At 43.2% G+C, this 17,361-nt stretch overlaps 1 protein-coding gene across 3 annotated transcripts in view; it reads right to left on the reverse strand.

The window, feature by feature from the left end:
• PDLIM3 (PDZ and LIM domain 3) overlaps window positions 1-16,955 on the reverse strand; it is a 40,419-nt gene extending 23,464 nt beyond the window's left edge. For 2 of the 3 annotated variants that reach the window (XM_015418710.1, XM_015418708.1), the window contains exons 1-3: window positions 16,539-16,947; window positions 1,938-2,089; window positions 464-548 (exon numbers count right to left, since the gene is read on the reverse strand). In XM_015418710.1, coding sequence (XP_015274196.1) covers window positions 464-548; window positions 1,938-2,089; window positions 16,539-16,631 — 330 coding nt within the window. In that variant the 5' untranslated portion in view covers window positions 16,632-16,947. Of the gene's footprint in view, window positions 1-463; window positions 549-1,937; window positions 2,090-16,538 lie in introns of all 3 variants that reach the window. The other variant, XM_015418709.1, reaches the window with a different exon arrangement.
• Between the last annotated feature and the right edge of the window lie 406 nt (window positions 16,956-17,361).

Raw genomic sequence — 17,361 nt, forward strand, 5'->3', positions numbered from 1 at the left:
CACTTTCGGGGGGATTTAAATATCCCCCCGATATATTTTTTTAGTTTTTAGATTTTTGTGCACCCCTGGGGACTGCCCCAAGAGTGCACAAAACTCTCCCTGCCCCCCAGGTCGCCCCGGAGCGCGGATTTAGCGATCCGCACAGACGGGGCGACTTGGGTATTAGATATATAGATCTTGCTAGGGCTTTGTCCTGTTTTCAGTGTCAAGATCCAGCTGAGACATCAACAGAATTGAGTGCCTCAGGATCCTGTTCAGAGCAGATTGAGCTGTTAGATAGTTCCCAGTGGCTCTTGATCCAAACTGTTTGGGAATCACTGCTTTACATTTGTCACAAATATTTAATTATGGTTGTGGACTTCTTGCACCAACTGTCTATGTAAATAGAGAGGTAAGTAGGTTAAATCTGAAAAGTGTTGGGATGCTGGTGTTTTAGGTTTTGTTTGTTTTTAAAAAATGCTACCTGGGGTTCAGCTTCCAAGTTTACTTTGTACGGATGGGGCTTGCCATCTTCAGTTACTTGTGGAGACCACAATTTAGTTTCTGCCCTGGAGGTAAGAAATGAAAAAATCATAAGAAATATCTCTGATCAGTGTGTTATACAATCCTAAATCCAGTATTTCCCCCCTCACTCCTTTAACAAAGCATGACAAATGTACCTTTAAAGATGTTGCAAATTAAAATTTATGTATTATAATCTTACATAGAAATGGGCAGTACTGAGTCAACAGATAAATAGAAAAGATGGAAAAGGAAAAAAATAGATTTCTGTCTAGTAACAGGGTTGCCAACTCCAGGTTGGGAAATACCTGGAAATTTTGGGGGTGGAGGCTGAGGAGGGTGGGGTTTGGGGAGGGGAGGGGAAGGCCTTCATGGGGGTGTAATGCCATAGAGTTCACTTTCCAAACTGGCCATTTTCTTCAGGTGAAGTGATCTCTGTCACTAAGAGATCAGCTGTAATAGTGGGAGACCTCCAGCCACAGTCTGGAGGTTGGCAACCATAATCTAGTAGGAATAATCCCAAATACTTAAACAGGAGCATTGTGGGACCCTACAAATTAACGATTTTTATTACATACATACTTGTAAGCTCTCATGGCCAAAGAAGTAATAACAGGAAGAACCATTAAGGTTTGGTGTTATAGTACAAGATTTTTTCCCACAATTTGAAATGGAAACACAGCAAATTGAGGGAATCGACATCTAAAAAACTAGCTGTCCTTAAGAAAGCATAGAACAGAATAGCACAAACATCTAATAGCAATGCCCTGCATCAAGGCAGGATTCTACCTTACATCACAGCTACGAGTAAGCCATTTTATTTTCAATCCCTTGGAGGATATCAGAAACAGTCCTATTGATTAATAGGACTATTCTGAAACAAACAGTTCACAGCAAGGGTAATCACCTGACATTCTTTGTCAGTAGACTTGGTATGCTGGAGGAGAGGACTGTCTATAGGCCTATTGTACAGTGATAGTACCAAAGACAGTCCATTATAGGCTTTGGGCAGGCCAGGTGGCTTTGATGGGATCATAGACCTCAGCTGCCCCTAGTTTAAAGACTGAAACAGATACAGAAGCAGTGAAGAGGGGGAGTGTCTAGAAGCAGTTCCAGACACTGCACATTTTCTCTGCAAGTTCTCTCCCCCCGCAACGCCCTTGATGCTGCCTGTGCAAATGTATACCCAAAGCAACTTAAAAAGCACCCCAAGGCACTAATAATCATAGGCTTTTGGAAGGGGTATACCAAGTCCTAACCTAAACAGTGCAAAACATTTATTCCATTACCCCATCAAAGATGACCCAAGTTTTTCAGACACAAGGCCCAAAAACCTGTATTGGCTCTACGACTAAGTGTAAACACTAACTTTACATTACATTTGTATAGGAAACATTAGTGTATAACTGCAGTCTAAACATATGGTAAAATTGTACCTTTCAATCTTCAGACAGAGCTGGTGCGATGCTGCTTTAATTCTCTCCTGTGCATCGTTGTGAGTCATGTTTTCTGTGCCATAGCCATCAATAGCAATAATGACATCACCAGGACACAAATTGGCTTGCGAAGCTTTGCTCCCTGGAGTAATCTGATAGAAAGAATTACATTAGAACTCTTTAATGTTTCAAGCCTGTGGTTCTCAAACTTTTTGCACTGGGGCCTACTTCTTTGGGAACCACTTTGTAAAGTAACTCCATACCACTTTCCATCTTCCCAACAAAGAATGCAAGAATCTCGTATCAGTTAACACTGAACATTTGAATTTTGCTCTTCATTTTGAATATTTATATATAGCAATATTGAAAAGAACTAAGCAAAACAAAGTTCCAGATACATCTGATTACAATACAAATTTAGGAAATCAACACTTGTGCAAATGTTCTCTAGTGCTCAGATTTGGCATACCACACATGTTCAGACTTGACCCTCAGATTTAGATATAGTCTTAGTCACCTGGTTTCTGCATTAGTTATCTTCCCTTTTCCGGTATGTCCACATTGCATACTCCCCCAATTCCCCCCCCCTCGCCTTGTGAGGCCCTCCTGTAAGACACCAGGGTCCCCCATGTCTGGTTAGGTGCAGAAATTGCCAGAATGACTTCAGCATCCTGGGAGTTTCTCTAGAATCAGTGGCTTCATGGCTGCCTTTCTCAGTAGGCCTGACAGTGAAGAGGCCACCAATGCTAGAGAAGCTGGCTAGGATGCACCTTGGCCAGACCTGGGAGGTCCAGAGGTCTAATGACAGTTTGCAAGACTGAGGTTGGAGTTGAGGCTGTTCAGGCTCCATTCAGTTCAAGGCACTGGGGACCACACAGGACATGCTGGACTCATTCTTGCAGGATGCAAGTAGGCTTACCCTCTAAGCTGAGTTAGTGTGAGCTAGCTTACAGTTTTTTAGCCCCTGGCTCACACAATTTTGTCTTAGCTCAGGAAGGATGGCTCCAGAGCAAACTAATTCATGTGGTGGCCAAATCACCTGCTCACAACTTTAATGCCAGTAGCTCACAAAGTAGAATTTTTGTTCACAGGGCTCCATAGCTTAGAGGGAGCATTGCTTACCAGGTATCCTGCTGTAGCAGGATGCTTCCTACAGTTTGGCTGCTCTCCCTGCCACTGCTCCACATGCAGTGGGGGGGAAATGGGGGGTGGGGCAAGAGTTGTTGCAGCAATGGTGCAGTATCACTTCCAGTGCAAACCTGGAATGGTGTCAACATGTTGGTGTGATGCTCTAGGACCCCCCAATGCCATCGAGTTTGGTGGAATCTTAGAGTGTTATGCTTGTATAGTGATGTCACTTCTGGGTGTGCACATGTCGCCATTGCCACAACATGATCCCCCCTGTCCCTTTCTTTTCTTCTGCTAGTTGCCAGCCAATGGTACCCCAGGGCAGTGTTTCCTCTAAGCTGAGTTAGTGTGAGCTGGCGCACAGTTTTCTGGCCTCTGGCTCACACTTTTTTGTCTCAGCTCAGGAAGGAGGGCTCCGGAGCAAACTAATTTATGCAGAAGCCAAATCGCTCGCTCACAACTTTAATGCCAGTAGCTCACAAAGTAGAACTTTTGCTCACAAGCCTCCACAGCTTAGAGGGAGCATGGCCCCAGGGTCAAGATATATACCTCTGAAACAGCCCCTCAGAGGAGGAGGAGGAGGAGGAAGAAGAAGGAAGGAGCAAAATGCAGCAGCTTACAGTATGAGGAGATTTGCTTTGAAATGTTCATTAATCTCACAGACTTTCACCTAAACTCCTACACAAATAATTGTGCTAACTAGCCCTTGCTTTATGGGATGTACATTGATGTCAATAAGTCTTTCATATAATAAGTTTAAAAACAAGGAACTAGGATGTGGACTTCTCTCTTCTCAAACAGAATGTGTAGATTGACTACCTATATTGGAATGAATGGTGAAGCGTGTCTGAGTAGTGGACTTCCAAATGTGCATCAGAGTCATTGTGCCCGCCAACAGATTGCTGGGTTACAGTATTATATGTTGTTGTTGTTCAGTCACGCAGTCGAGTCCGACTCTTCGCGGCCCCATGGACCACATCACGCCAGGCCCTCCTGTCTTCCATCGTGCTCCAGAGTTTGCTTAATTTCATGTCCGTTGCCTCGATAACACTGTCTAACCATCTCATCCTTTGCCATTCCCTTCTTCTTCAGTCTTTCCCAGGATTATATAGAGCAGACTAAATTTTGTTGCTTTCAACAGCAGTTATTTCCACATAATATTCAGGATTGTGGCAAAACTGGTTTAAATCCAAGCTTGTGGCTTTAAATAATCCATGAAACCTGTTGACAGGCATTTAAGTATTATGTTCTAAATCTGTTTCGTGCTTGCTAATGTTTTAGAAGGATACTGAGCTCAAATCGCATTCTGTTCTACAGCCTGAAATCACTTGCATGTAAAAACAGAAGAAATTATATGAATGCAATCCACAGGGGAAAACATTGGTTTTGTTTTTGTTTTTTAAAGAATTAGCCCAACACTGATGAGGGCTAGAGGCATTTGTTCCTCATACATTTTTATATGCTGTGTTAGGAGCTTCTGTCCCACAGTATGATTTATACAGAATCCTAAATGCTCACAGCAGCAACAGTCAGCATGTTGTGTTAGCATAACATCTGTACAAATGCTGACACAATGTTGCCATTAGTTGAACTGGGATGCTGACACAACAGTTGAGCAAGAGCAGCTCATACACTGCATGGAGAAATCATGCAGGTAGATCACCACATGTATACTTAGTTTTGCTAGCATCTCCTTAGTTTTGCTAGCATCTCCAGTTAAAGGAACTTAAAGAGTACAGCTAGGAAAGGCCTTTCTGAAGGAAAGTAATGTGGCTTGCAAAGGCTGTACACCTAACCATGCCTGCCCCTGTAAAGGAAATTTGAGGAAGTGACGTCAGCATGTTGGTGACGTCAGGGGAGGTGACACTCTGCTTTTTTGGCAAAACTCTATGGTCTGAGGTACCTTTAACCATAGTTTTGCCCAAAAAGCAGAGTGTCAGCCCTAACATCACTGATGTGCTGATGTCACTTAAATTCCGGGTGACATCAGTACATCGTGCGACACCCTACCCACTCCCGGAATGCCCCCCAAAGCTCCCTGCTGGCAAGATGGAGTGACCTGGCAACTCTAATCATAGAGGCACACCTTTTCTTCACACTGCTTTCTGCACTGCACCCTTCCCTTTTCAGTCTGTATCTACACCCCCTCAGAGTTCCCCTACCCAAAAGAAAACCTTTTTAAGAATTCAAGGAATCTTTTTTGTAGTCTTCATTTGTAATCTCCATTCTACCAGACACACATTGAAATAGGTCTGCAACAACGTCTGGTAGATAGCATTATCTATAGCTTTGTTTGAGTAAATGCAGAGTTTTCCAGGAAACTGTGAACACTATCTTCTCTCTAGAACCTTTTATATTTCAAATTATTAAAATGGTTTCCAAAAAGCCTGTGGTTTAACCACACACCAACAAAATCAAGGTACCATCTCATTCTTTTCATTTTTCTGTCATTTCAAATATGATTTTTCACTGCTATAGAGGGAAAAATCGGTGGGAGGAGGTTTCTGTAATATACTTTCTGTAAATGCACTACATAGCATGGGGAAGTATTACATGGCTCAGCCATTTTCAGATTGCATGCGGGGAAGGACATGATCAAATGTTCCCTGCTAGAAATACTCTTCATATGGAAAGCTAACATGAGAGGAAGGGATTCTAGCCAGCCCTTCTTACCAATGGCTCGGCCTCAAATGTAGGGGTACACGGCAAGGCTGCCCACTCGCGCCTATTTTATTTGCGTTAGCTATGGAGCCCCTAGCCTGGGCCATATGAAATAATTCGGAAATACATGGCGTCACCATCAACCAGAATGAATTCAACTTAGTATGTTTGTGGATGACATCATTTTATACCTGACAACGCCTGAATCATCTCTATTGGCGCTCCAACAAACTTTGGACACATTCAACACTGTAGCAGGTTTAAAAGTCAATCACAAGAAATCGATCCTATACCCCATTAATGTGACGTCAAACATGAAGAAGAGAATTCAGCGAAACTACACCTACCAATGGTCACAAAACTACTTCTCATACCTTGGTATAAAGATCCCCTTAGACATGGCTAATATTGTGAAAGTCAACTACTCTGGAAAAAAAAGAAGGTCCACTTCTCATGTGATTACTGAGGGTAGATCACGCCCACCAGGAATAAGAACTAGCAGGATTACTAATGCATGGATCTCATGATCTAAAATGATGCCTATATGTACAATTCAAGTGAGAGCCATATCAGGACATCAGCTATTAGCAGAAAAGTCAAAGCCATGACACTCTCACACTCCTGTTTGCTTTAAGAGTATCGGAGTAAGATTCTGCTGACACTTGCTGCTTACAAAAAGCCCATACACCTGAAGGACATTCAAAACTGGACATCCATATCCAGGGAATCACCAAGTTTGATTAGCTAATGTTTCGTTCACAAGGCAACTGTAATGGCACAGGGAGACAGAAGATTGAGAGCAGGAAAACTCGGGGCGGGGGCCCTAATCCCTTATCTCTGTACCATGTCTCCATCTGGATCTCCAAAAATTATCTCTGGTTTGGGCCAGAAAAGTTTTACAAAGGTTCATTTCAATTAACAGCACCATGGAAAGTACAAGGAGACAACGTTATAGACTCTAACTGTTCTACTTCTCTAATAAGGTAACAGTAAAACTTTCCCTTGCTCGAGAGCTAGTCGAATCTGACTCTAGGGGGCAGTACTCATCTACATTTCCAAGCCAAAGAACTAGCGCTGTCCGAAGACATTTCTGTGGTCATGTGGCTGGCATGACTAAATGCCAAGGCACACGGAACGCTGTTACCTTCCCACCGAAGCGGTACCTATTTATCTACTTGCAAATTCTTGTTTTCGAACAGCTAAGTTGGCAGAAGCTGGAACCAGAGACGGGAGCTCCCTCCATCATGCGGCACCCGGGTCTCGAACTGCCGAACTACAGACCTTCTGGTCTGCAGCTCAACGTCTTAACTTCTCAGCCACCGCCGCCCCTTACGTCTCTAATAGTCACCCCAAATTCCTGACACACCCCTAGTTTGCTCTCCTCATTAAGTCCTTGAACAGATAATTGTTTCCTCTCTTATTCCACCCTACAAGGCTTTGGAACTCTCCAGCATGTGGTACTGCAAGTTGTAAGCTTCTCCTCATCTCCCAATTCCAGCAGGAAACTAGCTAAAGTGTGATGACTGGAGGTGAGAAAACACAGGGTTAATTAGCTTTATTTCTCCCATCCCTCTTGGCCATACTATCACTAACAGAAGACCAAAGTCTTATGTATTCTTATGTATCACCTGGTTTTCTGCCGATACTATTTACCCTTAAAGGTAAGATACCCTTTTTTCACTTGTACCCAGAGGTCATTTCGGGGGAGATCGCGGGGGATCGCAGTTCCCCCGGGTGAGGTACGGGGGCGGGGCACATGACAAAGCCCCGCCCCCTGCTTCCGGCCGCCCCGCTTCTGGCCCTCATTCAGCCAGGAGGAGGCAGGAGAAGAGGGAGGGTAAGTTGCTTCCTCCCTGCCTCTCCCCACCCTTGCCTGCCTGAGGCCAGGGAGGGCCTTCGCGGGGCTTCCTTGCACTCCCGCCGGCCTTGCAGGTCCACCACTGGGCCCCTCATGGGGCTCGGCAGTGGAGCTGCAAGGCTGGCGCCGGCAGCCGGAACCGTTGGGGGCGGGGTGTGTGGCCTTATGACACATTTCCGGTGATGTCAGGGGGTGTGGCATATGCTAATGAGTTATGCTAATGAGTTCCCCTAGCTCTTTTTCTACGAAACGACCCCTGCTTGTACCTCAGTAAATACTGTGAGTTGGCATTAGGATAGGGCACCAAGACCAATATAAAACAAGAACCAAATATGAAAATGTTTATTAAACTGAATATTTTTAACGGTTGGTATATTAAACTGGGCATTTCCTATACAGATAAACATTCTGATTGTTTTCCTTATTGTTACTAAACTAAGGGAGGTGACAGTCCCTGTGCCTGTTCTCCTTTCTAAGACATTCAAATAGCCAATAGCCCTTCTCTGTCCTCCACCCCAAGTCGGCATTCACAGAACTGCTTGTGCTACTCTGAAGTCTTCCTTCTGGCAAAGCTGTTTCCTGAAGACTCTGGGAAACATATGGAGCTAGAGATTTACCACTGGTCAGGAATCCTCACTGAAGATTCTGGAATAAGAATACCAAGGCTCTGCTTCTAGAAGACTCCATCTATTCCCCAGCTGACCATCTCAGCTGCCATGCTAGATCACAGCTTTTTCCTTCAGACAGCCCTTCCCCCTACTGCCCTTGCCTTACTTCATTTATACCCTACATTTCTCCACAATGGGGAACCAAAGCAGCTTGTATCGTACTCTTATTTTATCCTCACAATAGCCTTCTGAAGTATGTTGGGCTGAGAGTGTGTGAATGGGTTAATGTCACACAGCAAGCTTCCATGACAGAGTGAGGATTTTAACCTGGGTCTCCCAGATCTTAGTTTGACATTCTAACCATTACACGACACTGGCTTCTGTTGCCTCTACTAGCTGAGTGAATGACCCTAATGCTTTTTCTGGCTTTACCAGAATGATTTATTTTCTCTCACCAGACCCTCCAACCAATTATAGTTCCTGATGTCTCAAGCCCTTATCTCATTGGTTCTAAGCTAAAAGCCAATGGACTGTCTTCAATCTGCCATTAGCCAACCAATAGCGAGCCTGACCGATCAGGAGTGACGTATTTTATATCCGTCTGTATAATTATGAGAGAGACTCACTGAAAGCTTCAGAGAGAAAGTTAGTGCCTTGGCAACAATAACTAGGCACCAGCTCTGCTGCTTGCCAGGCTGCTTAGAAGCCTACATATTTTGGAGCTTTATCACCTCACAATGTTACAGTTTCTTAATATTAAATATTACATTCTTGATATTAAATATTCCTTTTCAATACAGATTCTATTATTTATACTCAAATGTGTCACAACTCTCCACACAGGATTTTAGCTATTTCTTTACACAGGGAGCCCTGACATGGATGGCCCAGTCTTGTCAGTACTTGGCTGCTAAGCAAGGTTGGCCCTAGTCAGTACTCAGATAGGAGACCCTCAAAGTTGCTGCGCGGAGGTAGGCAATGGCATACCACCTTTGTCTGTCTCTTGCCTTGAATGCCCTAAAGGATTGCCATACGTCAGCTGTGACTTGACAACACTTTACTCACCTGCTACAGAGGGGGGGAAATCCCTTTCCCTTACTCTTTGACTGCATAAGAACATTCAGAACATAAGAGAAGCCAATGTTGGATCAGGCCAAGGGCCCATCCAGTCCAACACTCTGTGTCACACAGTGGCCAGAAATACCAGGTGCTATCAGGAAGTCCAGCAGTGGGGCCAGGACACTAGAAGCCTTCCCACTGTTGCCCCCCCCAAAGCACCAAAAATACAGTACATCACTTGCCCCAGACTGAGAGTTCCTATCTTCTATACCCTGTGGCTAATAGCCACTGATGGACCTCTGCTCCATATGCTTATCTAATTCCCTCTTGAAGCTGTCCATGCTTGTAGCACCCACCACCTCCTGTGGCAGTGAATTCCATGTGTTAATCAATCTTTGGGTGAAGAAGTACTTCCTTTTATCTGTTTAGCAACTGCTTAGCAATTTCATTGAGTGCCCACGAGTTCTTGCATTGTGCGAAAGGTACCTGCTCTACCCCATGCATAAGAACAACTTGCTTAAGTCTATTCCTTTCTCTTTTCAGTCACCTATACACCATGTTTGAACCATGCACTGAATTGATCCAGTCATCTATGCACCATGTTTGAACCACCTGTTGTGATGAACAATAGCACTACAGGAACTTAAGCAGCATGGGCTAATTTCTCATGCAAAAAAAATGGTACAAGTTGATCAGAGGAGATCAGACCCTAGAAGCGAGCCAAGTGGCAAGTTGCCTTGGGTTTGTAAGTCTAGGAGGCTGTCAGTGTGCATAGGAAAAACAAATCTGAGTTTTGTAGCACTGGACAATTTCTGTTTCCATTGCCAAACAATACACCACCATGCAAATAATGGGTAATATCCCATAATGCTAGAATGCAGGACCATCCAGTGAAACTGATTGGCAGGAAAATCAGGACAGGCAAAAAGTACTTTTTCACACTATGTTGTGGAATGACCCAAAAGAATTCACCGCTTGCAAGGTTTGGTGATTGCCAGGGGAAAGGAAGATGGGCACATACAGAAAATAAAATTCACAAAGTCAATAGCTCACAAATATGTTGGTCTCCCATCTGCTCAGAACATCCTGAAAGAAAGGGGAAGGGGGAGGACCCAACTTACTGTTTATAAACACTCCATTACCCAACAACCTTGGAGATGAAGTTTTTCTACCATAAACAATCATGTGAGTTACAGTTTGTCAACCCTTGATGGATGTATATGGTTTAAAAAGTGTTATATGTTTAGGTAGTCAAATATGTGTTCTGAGTCCCAAAATGTTAAAGGCTATTCCTTGAAGTATTCTCTGCTTGACAATGTTTTCTTTTGCTAAGAGGCAACAGTGTTTTATCTACTCATCAGTCATCCATTCTGGTAAATCCTGCTTTCCAGAGTTATTTTAATTATTGCTATTGAATTGTTTTGCTTATTGCCCTGATACTTTTATTGTTTCTTAATATGTTTTGACTGAACCTTGATCTACTCCTCTCACATTAGCTGCATTTATTGCCATACCTTTCAGCATAGCAGCCTGCTGAAGATTGAATCACAGCAGAATCAACTTCTATACTTAGCTCATCCTGCTTATCTGCTCTGCTATTTCACATTTACTTGAAACCCTCTAGAGGGTTGTCTTACTGTGTTTGGTTTGGGTAGTCACGGTTCCCTTTTTTGATATGACATCAGTTCTGTAGATAGGCCTCTAGTGACCCATTCTGTCTTCCCTTGTAAAGGTTTTACTCTGTTAAGCATGCTCATTAATCAGTTACGGCCTATTTAAAGCTGTATGTTTAGCTTCAAAAATATTTGTTTCTTAATTTTACAGTTACTCTGAATCATCATGCTGTCCTGTAAAAGCTGGACAAGCACTTCACTCAGGTTTAAAGGTTGTGGTTTATCCTATGTTAGGATTATGAAATTTCTTAAATACTAGCATGATTCCACACACGCACCACGGAAACTATAGCCTTTACCTAGGGGCTCAGTATTATAGGGGTTGTGGTTCAGTGGCAGACCATCTGTTTTGAGCTCAGAGGGTCCCAGTCAATTCCCATCACCTACATTTAAAAGCTAGTAGGTGATGTGAAAGTTTTCTGTCTGAGACCCCAAAGAGTTACTGCTGCTCCAGGTAGACAGTACTGACATTGACAGGCCAACGATTTGACCCACTAAAAGACAGCTTCACATTTCAAGTAAAACCCCATAACTTTGGATCAAAAGTCTCCCAAGACTGAATAGTTTGAAATATTCTATTATGCTATGTAGCAGATGTTGTCCTGATCCACTGAACAGATCTGTTTCATATATTCAAAGGGGAAGGGAATAATGTATTATTTATTCATATGATTAAGAACAGGACTGCTCTGCTCTTGAGACTGGCTTGCTAGATGAGGTCAATATATCTAAAATGAAATACATTCTGAAACTACAACTAATATCCACTTAGTCCATGTAAGACCTACAAATCTTACTGCAGTGATTCTGTGATTTATACACTTCTGAGAATTATATGCTTTAATTTACACTCTTAGTTGCATACTCATAGTTCTAGCCACAGTTCATAAATCTTAGACAACATTAGAGATGGGCATGAACCACGTTTTTGTGGTTTGGTTCATGGCCGAATCACAGACCGAACCATGAACTGATACGTTGGTTTGCGAACCGAACCAGTTTGTATTGTTTCTTGACCCCTGCTTTCTGTTCCCCACCACTTTTCGCAGGGAGTATAAAGCAGGGGTTTAAATGGTTCCGAACCATTTAAACCTCTGCTTTCTGCTCTTCACAAACCACCTGAACTGCCTTAAAATTTGTGGAAGTTTGTGGCGGCTTAACATTTGTGGAAGTTTGTGGCGGTTTAAAATTTGTGGAAGACCACGGCGGCCATGAACTAGCCAAAATTTGCAATGAACTTTAGCTCACGAGCTGGTTTGTGCCCATCCCTAGACAACGTAGGACAGCTGTCATTGTTGCCAAATTCTGTAATCTACCTCAAACCTCAAAGAGAAAGGTAGACTACAAATGAAGCAAACAAATAAACAGTCTGGGGCTAGGTTTGCCAACTCTGGGTTTGGAAATACCTGTAAATTTAAGGGTGGAGCCTGGGAATGTGGGGTTTAGGGAGGGACCTCTATAGAGTATAATGTCATGCAGTCCACCTTCCAAAGCAGCCATTTTCTCCAGAAGAAGTGGAATAAATGTTTTAAATAAATAACTAATAAATAAATAAACAATTTATGTAGCCTAGAGATCAGTTGTAGTTTTGGGAGATCTCCAGCCACTACAAGGAGGTTAGAAACCCTACCTGTGGCTCAAATTATGAAGACTATATTGAATGAACTCACTTATCTCAACATATTAGCATTGGGTCCACATTGCTGGAGAGGCATTTTACAGTTCTCAACTGTTACACATAAACAAGAAAAAGGATCCAAGTTGGGTTATACAGAAAACCAGATGTTCAAATCAAAGAGATCTACCACTGGGGTACAAGATACTGATCTTAAACATTTGCCTTTTTAGGTAAATATGTATTGCAATATTAGACACTTCAGGTCTTGGAAAAAGCTCTTAATGAGACTTGTCATTCAGCTACTACCACGGTTCATCAAGGAGTGACTCAATAGCCAAACAATTTACTTCTTGGTAATTTGCTATACATGCAACTCATCTTTTGTTAATACAACTTCAGACTCCACTGAGCTTACTCTAAACAAATGCAGAGTAGAAGCCAGGCGATGCTAAAATACTTTTCTTTAGAGATAATGGAAACTTTTCCTCTTATAATTCCATAAAAGGCAGCACAACTCCAAAAACACCTCTATCAGAATTCTGTTATATTTATTTTCTTTTTCCTTGTGTCTGTGTCTTAAATGCCATACACGGGTCAGAACTGTCTAAACACGTATCCTAGCATTTTACAGAACGTTCAACTGTTCAGACTGATTAGGTGAAATAAATAGCTAGATATGTGTCAAATTTTTTAAAGAGGCAAGCAGCACAGCCCTATTCAGAGTAAAATCAGCCTAAGCCAACTGAAATCAGTGGGCTGAAGATGGAATAACTGTACAAGAAAATGCAAGCATCAGATAGAAATACCACAACCTTTCCCACATTACCATAGTCCTTCAGCTCTTTGCTCTGAATCCCTGTATAGATCTTTGAATTGAAGAAGATAATGAATTATACCTGTAATGCCTCTAACTGCAGACTAAATATTTCACAGTGTCCTAAGAGTCTAAAATGGTTTAAATAGAAAAATAGCAAAAGTTAATTTTCTATATCTATATAGGACAGAATCTAGCCAAAGCTTAAACTTTTTTTTTTTAATACCCATTAATTTCCGTGAGAGATAGCTAAGCAGATCAAGTTTCTTCTGTTGAAGTTCATGGAACTAACTGGAACCTTCTAATTATTTTTTATATTTATACAACCCTCTGAATGACAGTCAATAACAATGCATTCCCACCTTGGCAGGGAGGGCGGGGTAAAAGTTAAATAAATAAATAAATAAATTCAGAAATGGTGGAAAAAGAATATGTCATAGAGGTTGGGACGACTAAAGGCTAACAATAAAGTTACGGTACATTAACTGAAAACTGCCACTAAATGCCAAGTCAGAGGGGAAAAAGGAGGAGGAATGGGAAAACCGTAGACCATGCAGCAACTATTGATGCCTAGAAATGGCTATTAATATAAATGTAAGCTTTGTACATTGCTGTTATAAAAATAAGGGGAAGCATAGGAATGTGAATTTGAAATCAGATCTCACTGATTTTGCTGACAGGGTCAGCAATCCATCTCCCTCCGGATGCTGCCTCAGGATAAACACAGAGAACTATATATTAATTAGATCTGCTCAGGATGAGTTTTGGAGTGGCCTGAGTCATAGCTTATTAAGTGTGCATACACTTCCAGAGAACATTATGCACAGACATTTCTGGGCTTGAAATAGCTTCTTTGACCTGCGGCCAGTGAAGAATAGTTCCTAATTTTTGGTCTCTCAGTCAGCCTCATAAATACATGTGTTAAGCTGCTCTCAGATGAACTTAAGCCAACTGACATGAGGGTGTACACATCCGATCTTTCAGATGCCCCTTGTCAGGAGAAATTACACTGTGACCATTCCTACCCATAACTCCATCCTTAGGCCCATTTGGTTAAAAAATATATAGAGAGAGTAACATGTAGCATTCCACAAAGAATCTTTGCTAAAATTCCTCTTTTCACAAGAGTAATAACTAGTAAACTATACTTCAGGTGAGCGATTGTATAACCAAGTCCTTGCAAGTGCATGAAAGTTTGGGGGGAGAAGGAGGGGGGCAAAAGCCGCAGTGGAAAAGTAGCGGGGGGGGGGGATGACAAGCCTTCCCTTCCTCTCTATTTCAAGTTACCTTCATGTGGTTCCTTTTTTCAAAAAAGAACAGCCATCATGATTTTAATCAAACTATCTACATGTAGTGGGTAGGATTGTGCCCCATTCTGTATATGTTGCATAGCTGTGACAGAATAAGTAACATGAAGTGGGAAGGCACACAGCTGGTTTTAATCTCAAAGTTATCCCCCCAAACACATTACAGAATCCTAACCCAGGGCATCGTCAAAGTAATATATTGTTACCTGCCACCCTGTGAACAGATGTTAACCCAGTAGTCCACTCCTATGCTTGTTTACAGTTTACAATTCCCACCAGGTTCAACAATCGCTACTTAAGTGTGCTTAGGATTTCAGCACAAGGCTGCCATGCCATACACTTCTACTAGGAGGTAATGCAATTGACTGTAATATGGCTTTCTTCTGTTCAGAGTTGCATAGCCTTGGACAGCATGTGGTTTTATTTATTCTTATTTTATTTTTCTCTAAAGAGCTCAAGGTGGCTAGCAGGGTTTTCCCTTCCTTCATTGTACCTTCACAACAACACGGTGAGGTAGTGTAGGCCGAGAGAGAATGGCTGGCCTAAGGCCATTCAGCAAGTTTATGATGAGTGCGGCTTTGAACCAGAGTCTCCTCAAGAACCTTTGTGCTTTTTAAAAAGCAGTGTCCGTCCCTGGGCTATTGAAGGGGAGCTACACATGGTACATGTGTAATAGTGTCCTAGTGGTTTTTGTTTTTTTTTAAATCAAAGGGGTGGGGGCCAATGTTCTCTCTAAGCTGTGGAGTCTTGTGAGCAAAAATTCTACTTCGTGAGCTACTGGCATTAAAGTTGTGAGTGAGAGAGTTGGCTCCAGCATACATTACTTTGCTCTGGAGCCATCCTCCCTGAGCTAAGACAAAACTGTGTGAGCCGGAGGCTAAAAAACTGTGAGCTAGCTCACACTAACTCAGCTTAGAGGGAACACTGGTGGGGGCTTAAAGCAGCAATGGAAGGAGGTGGCACGTGATCCTTTCCTTGCCCAATGTTTCCCCACCCCAAGTGCCCCAATCAGACAGTTTTCTGGCCTAGGAGTTTCAAACTGTGCCTCTGCAAAGGAAAACAAACATCTGAAACCCACCAGCAGTGATATTCCCTCAGTAACTCAGGAGCCACATGCAGCTCTTTGGCATGACAACTGTAGCTCTTCTGAGCACTGTTTCCCAATATGATGCCTGCCACATGTTTCTTGGGTAAGGGGGCAAGGCCCTTAACCAGTGGGGCTTGTCGTTGGCAGTTGGTTCCCGTTATGAAACAACTGCCTCTGGAGGAACAGGTAAGCTACGAGCCTCCCTGAGGTGTTGGCATCATGCTAGGAATGGAAATAAGTGAGGCTCTTTTGGTTTGTGGTAATGGCAAGTGTGGCTGTCTATGAGATGCAAAGTGAGCACCACTGCCTTACAGGACATCACTCTATCCATAGTTCAGGGGAGAAAGCTGCAAGTATATTAGGCTGAAACGGAGAACTGGCAGGTGAACAAAGGGTTACACGTTTCTCTCACCGCTTCTTGAGTTTCCTTCCAAAAAGGCAATGCTGCTTACACTAGTAAATCAACAGGGACCACATATAACATACAATAAAGTGCCAACATGTTGTGCCTTACAGATCTTATACTGGAACAAAGGGGGGGTGGGGGAAGCAATGCATGAGACAGTCAAACACTGTATCGAAGTACATTAAAAGCTTGATACCACTGTTCAAATGGATTTTTTAAAAGTACAACTTCTTGCCCCGGCTCTTTTCAGTCTACACAACATGCAAAGTTACTGTCTGCTGGATCACGCAGCGCCCTGCTCTTATCTCCTGACACCATTCATATCTCCACAACACAGCAGTCATCACACATAAATCAGAAGCGATATAGAAAAAGGACATACCCTGGATATGATTAATGGCTGGTTAAAATCTATTCCGCCTGCCAGCCTGAATCCCCAAGGCGCAGGTCCTGGGAGGACAACGTTCTGTGGCATTTTCCACCAATTTCCTGATCGTTATCTACAGTCAGTCTTTTTCCCGCCCTCTCTCCCTACAGCTGTGCAGCGGCCGCTGAATTCACGGCTGTCTTACTAGGCTGAAAGGTCCCTGTCAGCGCTGCGGAGGCGCCCTGGCCAGAACAGCCAAGCCACCCACCAGCCTGGAGAGGGTTTATTTTCCTGCCCGCGGCCGCCGGGGTCCCCCTTTTATAGCTCTCTTCCTGCGTGACGCCATCGGTCTCCGGTGGCCTCCGGCCCGAGGGGAAGTTCCAACTTTGGTCAAGGAAAACCTGAACTCTCTCTAGACCGGACGGCCAGCATGCTGCTCTATTTCAACGTTTCCCAGGAGTCCCCTCCGACTGCTCTCAGTGGGTTTCGGGTTACAGCCTCCTATCTTCCTCTTAAAGCAGCCCGCCTCTCTTGACCAGAGAGCCTCTCTACTCTAATGTGCTGGGTTACTGCACAATAGGAAGATGCGGTACATAGTTGGCAAATGATCTCTTTAGCCCCCCCCTTGCATTAAATAATTAGATTACTACTGTTATGTTTCCTCCCACCCCAGCTAAGGAGGTGTAGTTCACCTTTTGTCCAAAGAACTCAGGATGGCACGCAGGCATTTATTCCATTTTATGCCTATGCAACACCACCACTATAGAGTAGGGCCAGAAGGGCATTCAGTCAGATCCCCACTCTGCTACCACAAAGTTCAGAGGTTGCTTTGGGTCAG

This window comes from Gekko japonicus, unplaced genomic scaffold, assembly GCF_001447785.1.
Source record: "Gekko japonicus isolate JY-2015 unplaced genomic scaffold, Gekko_japonicus_V1.1 scaffold663, whole genome shotgun sequence".
NCBI classification, from domain to species: Eukaryota; Metazoa; Chordata; class Lepidosauria; order Squamata; family Gekkonidae; genus Gekko; species Gekko japonicus.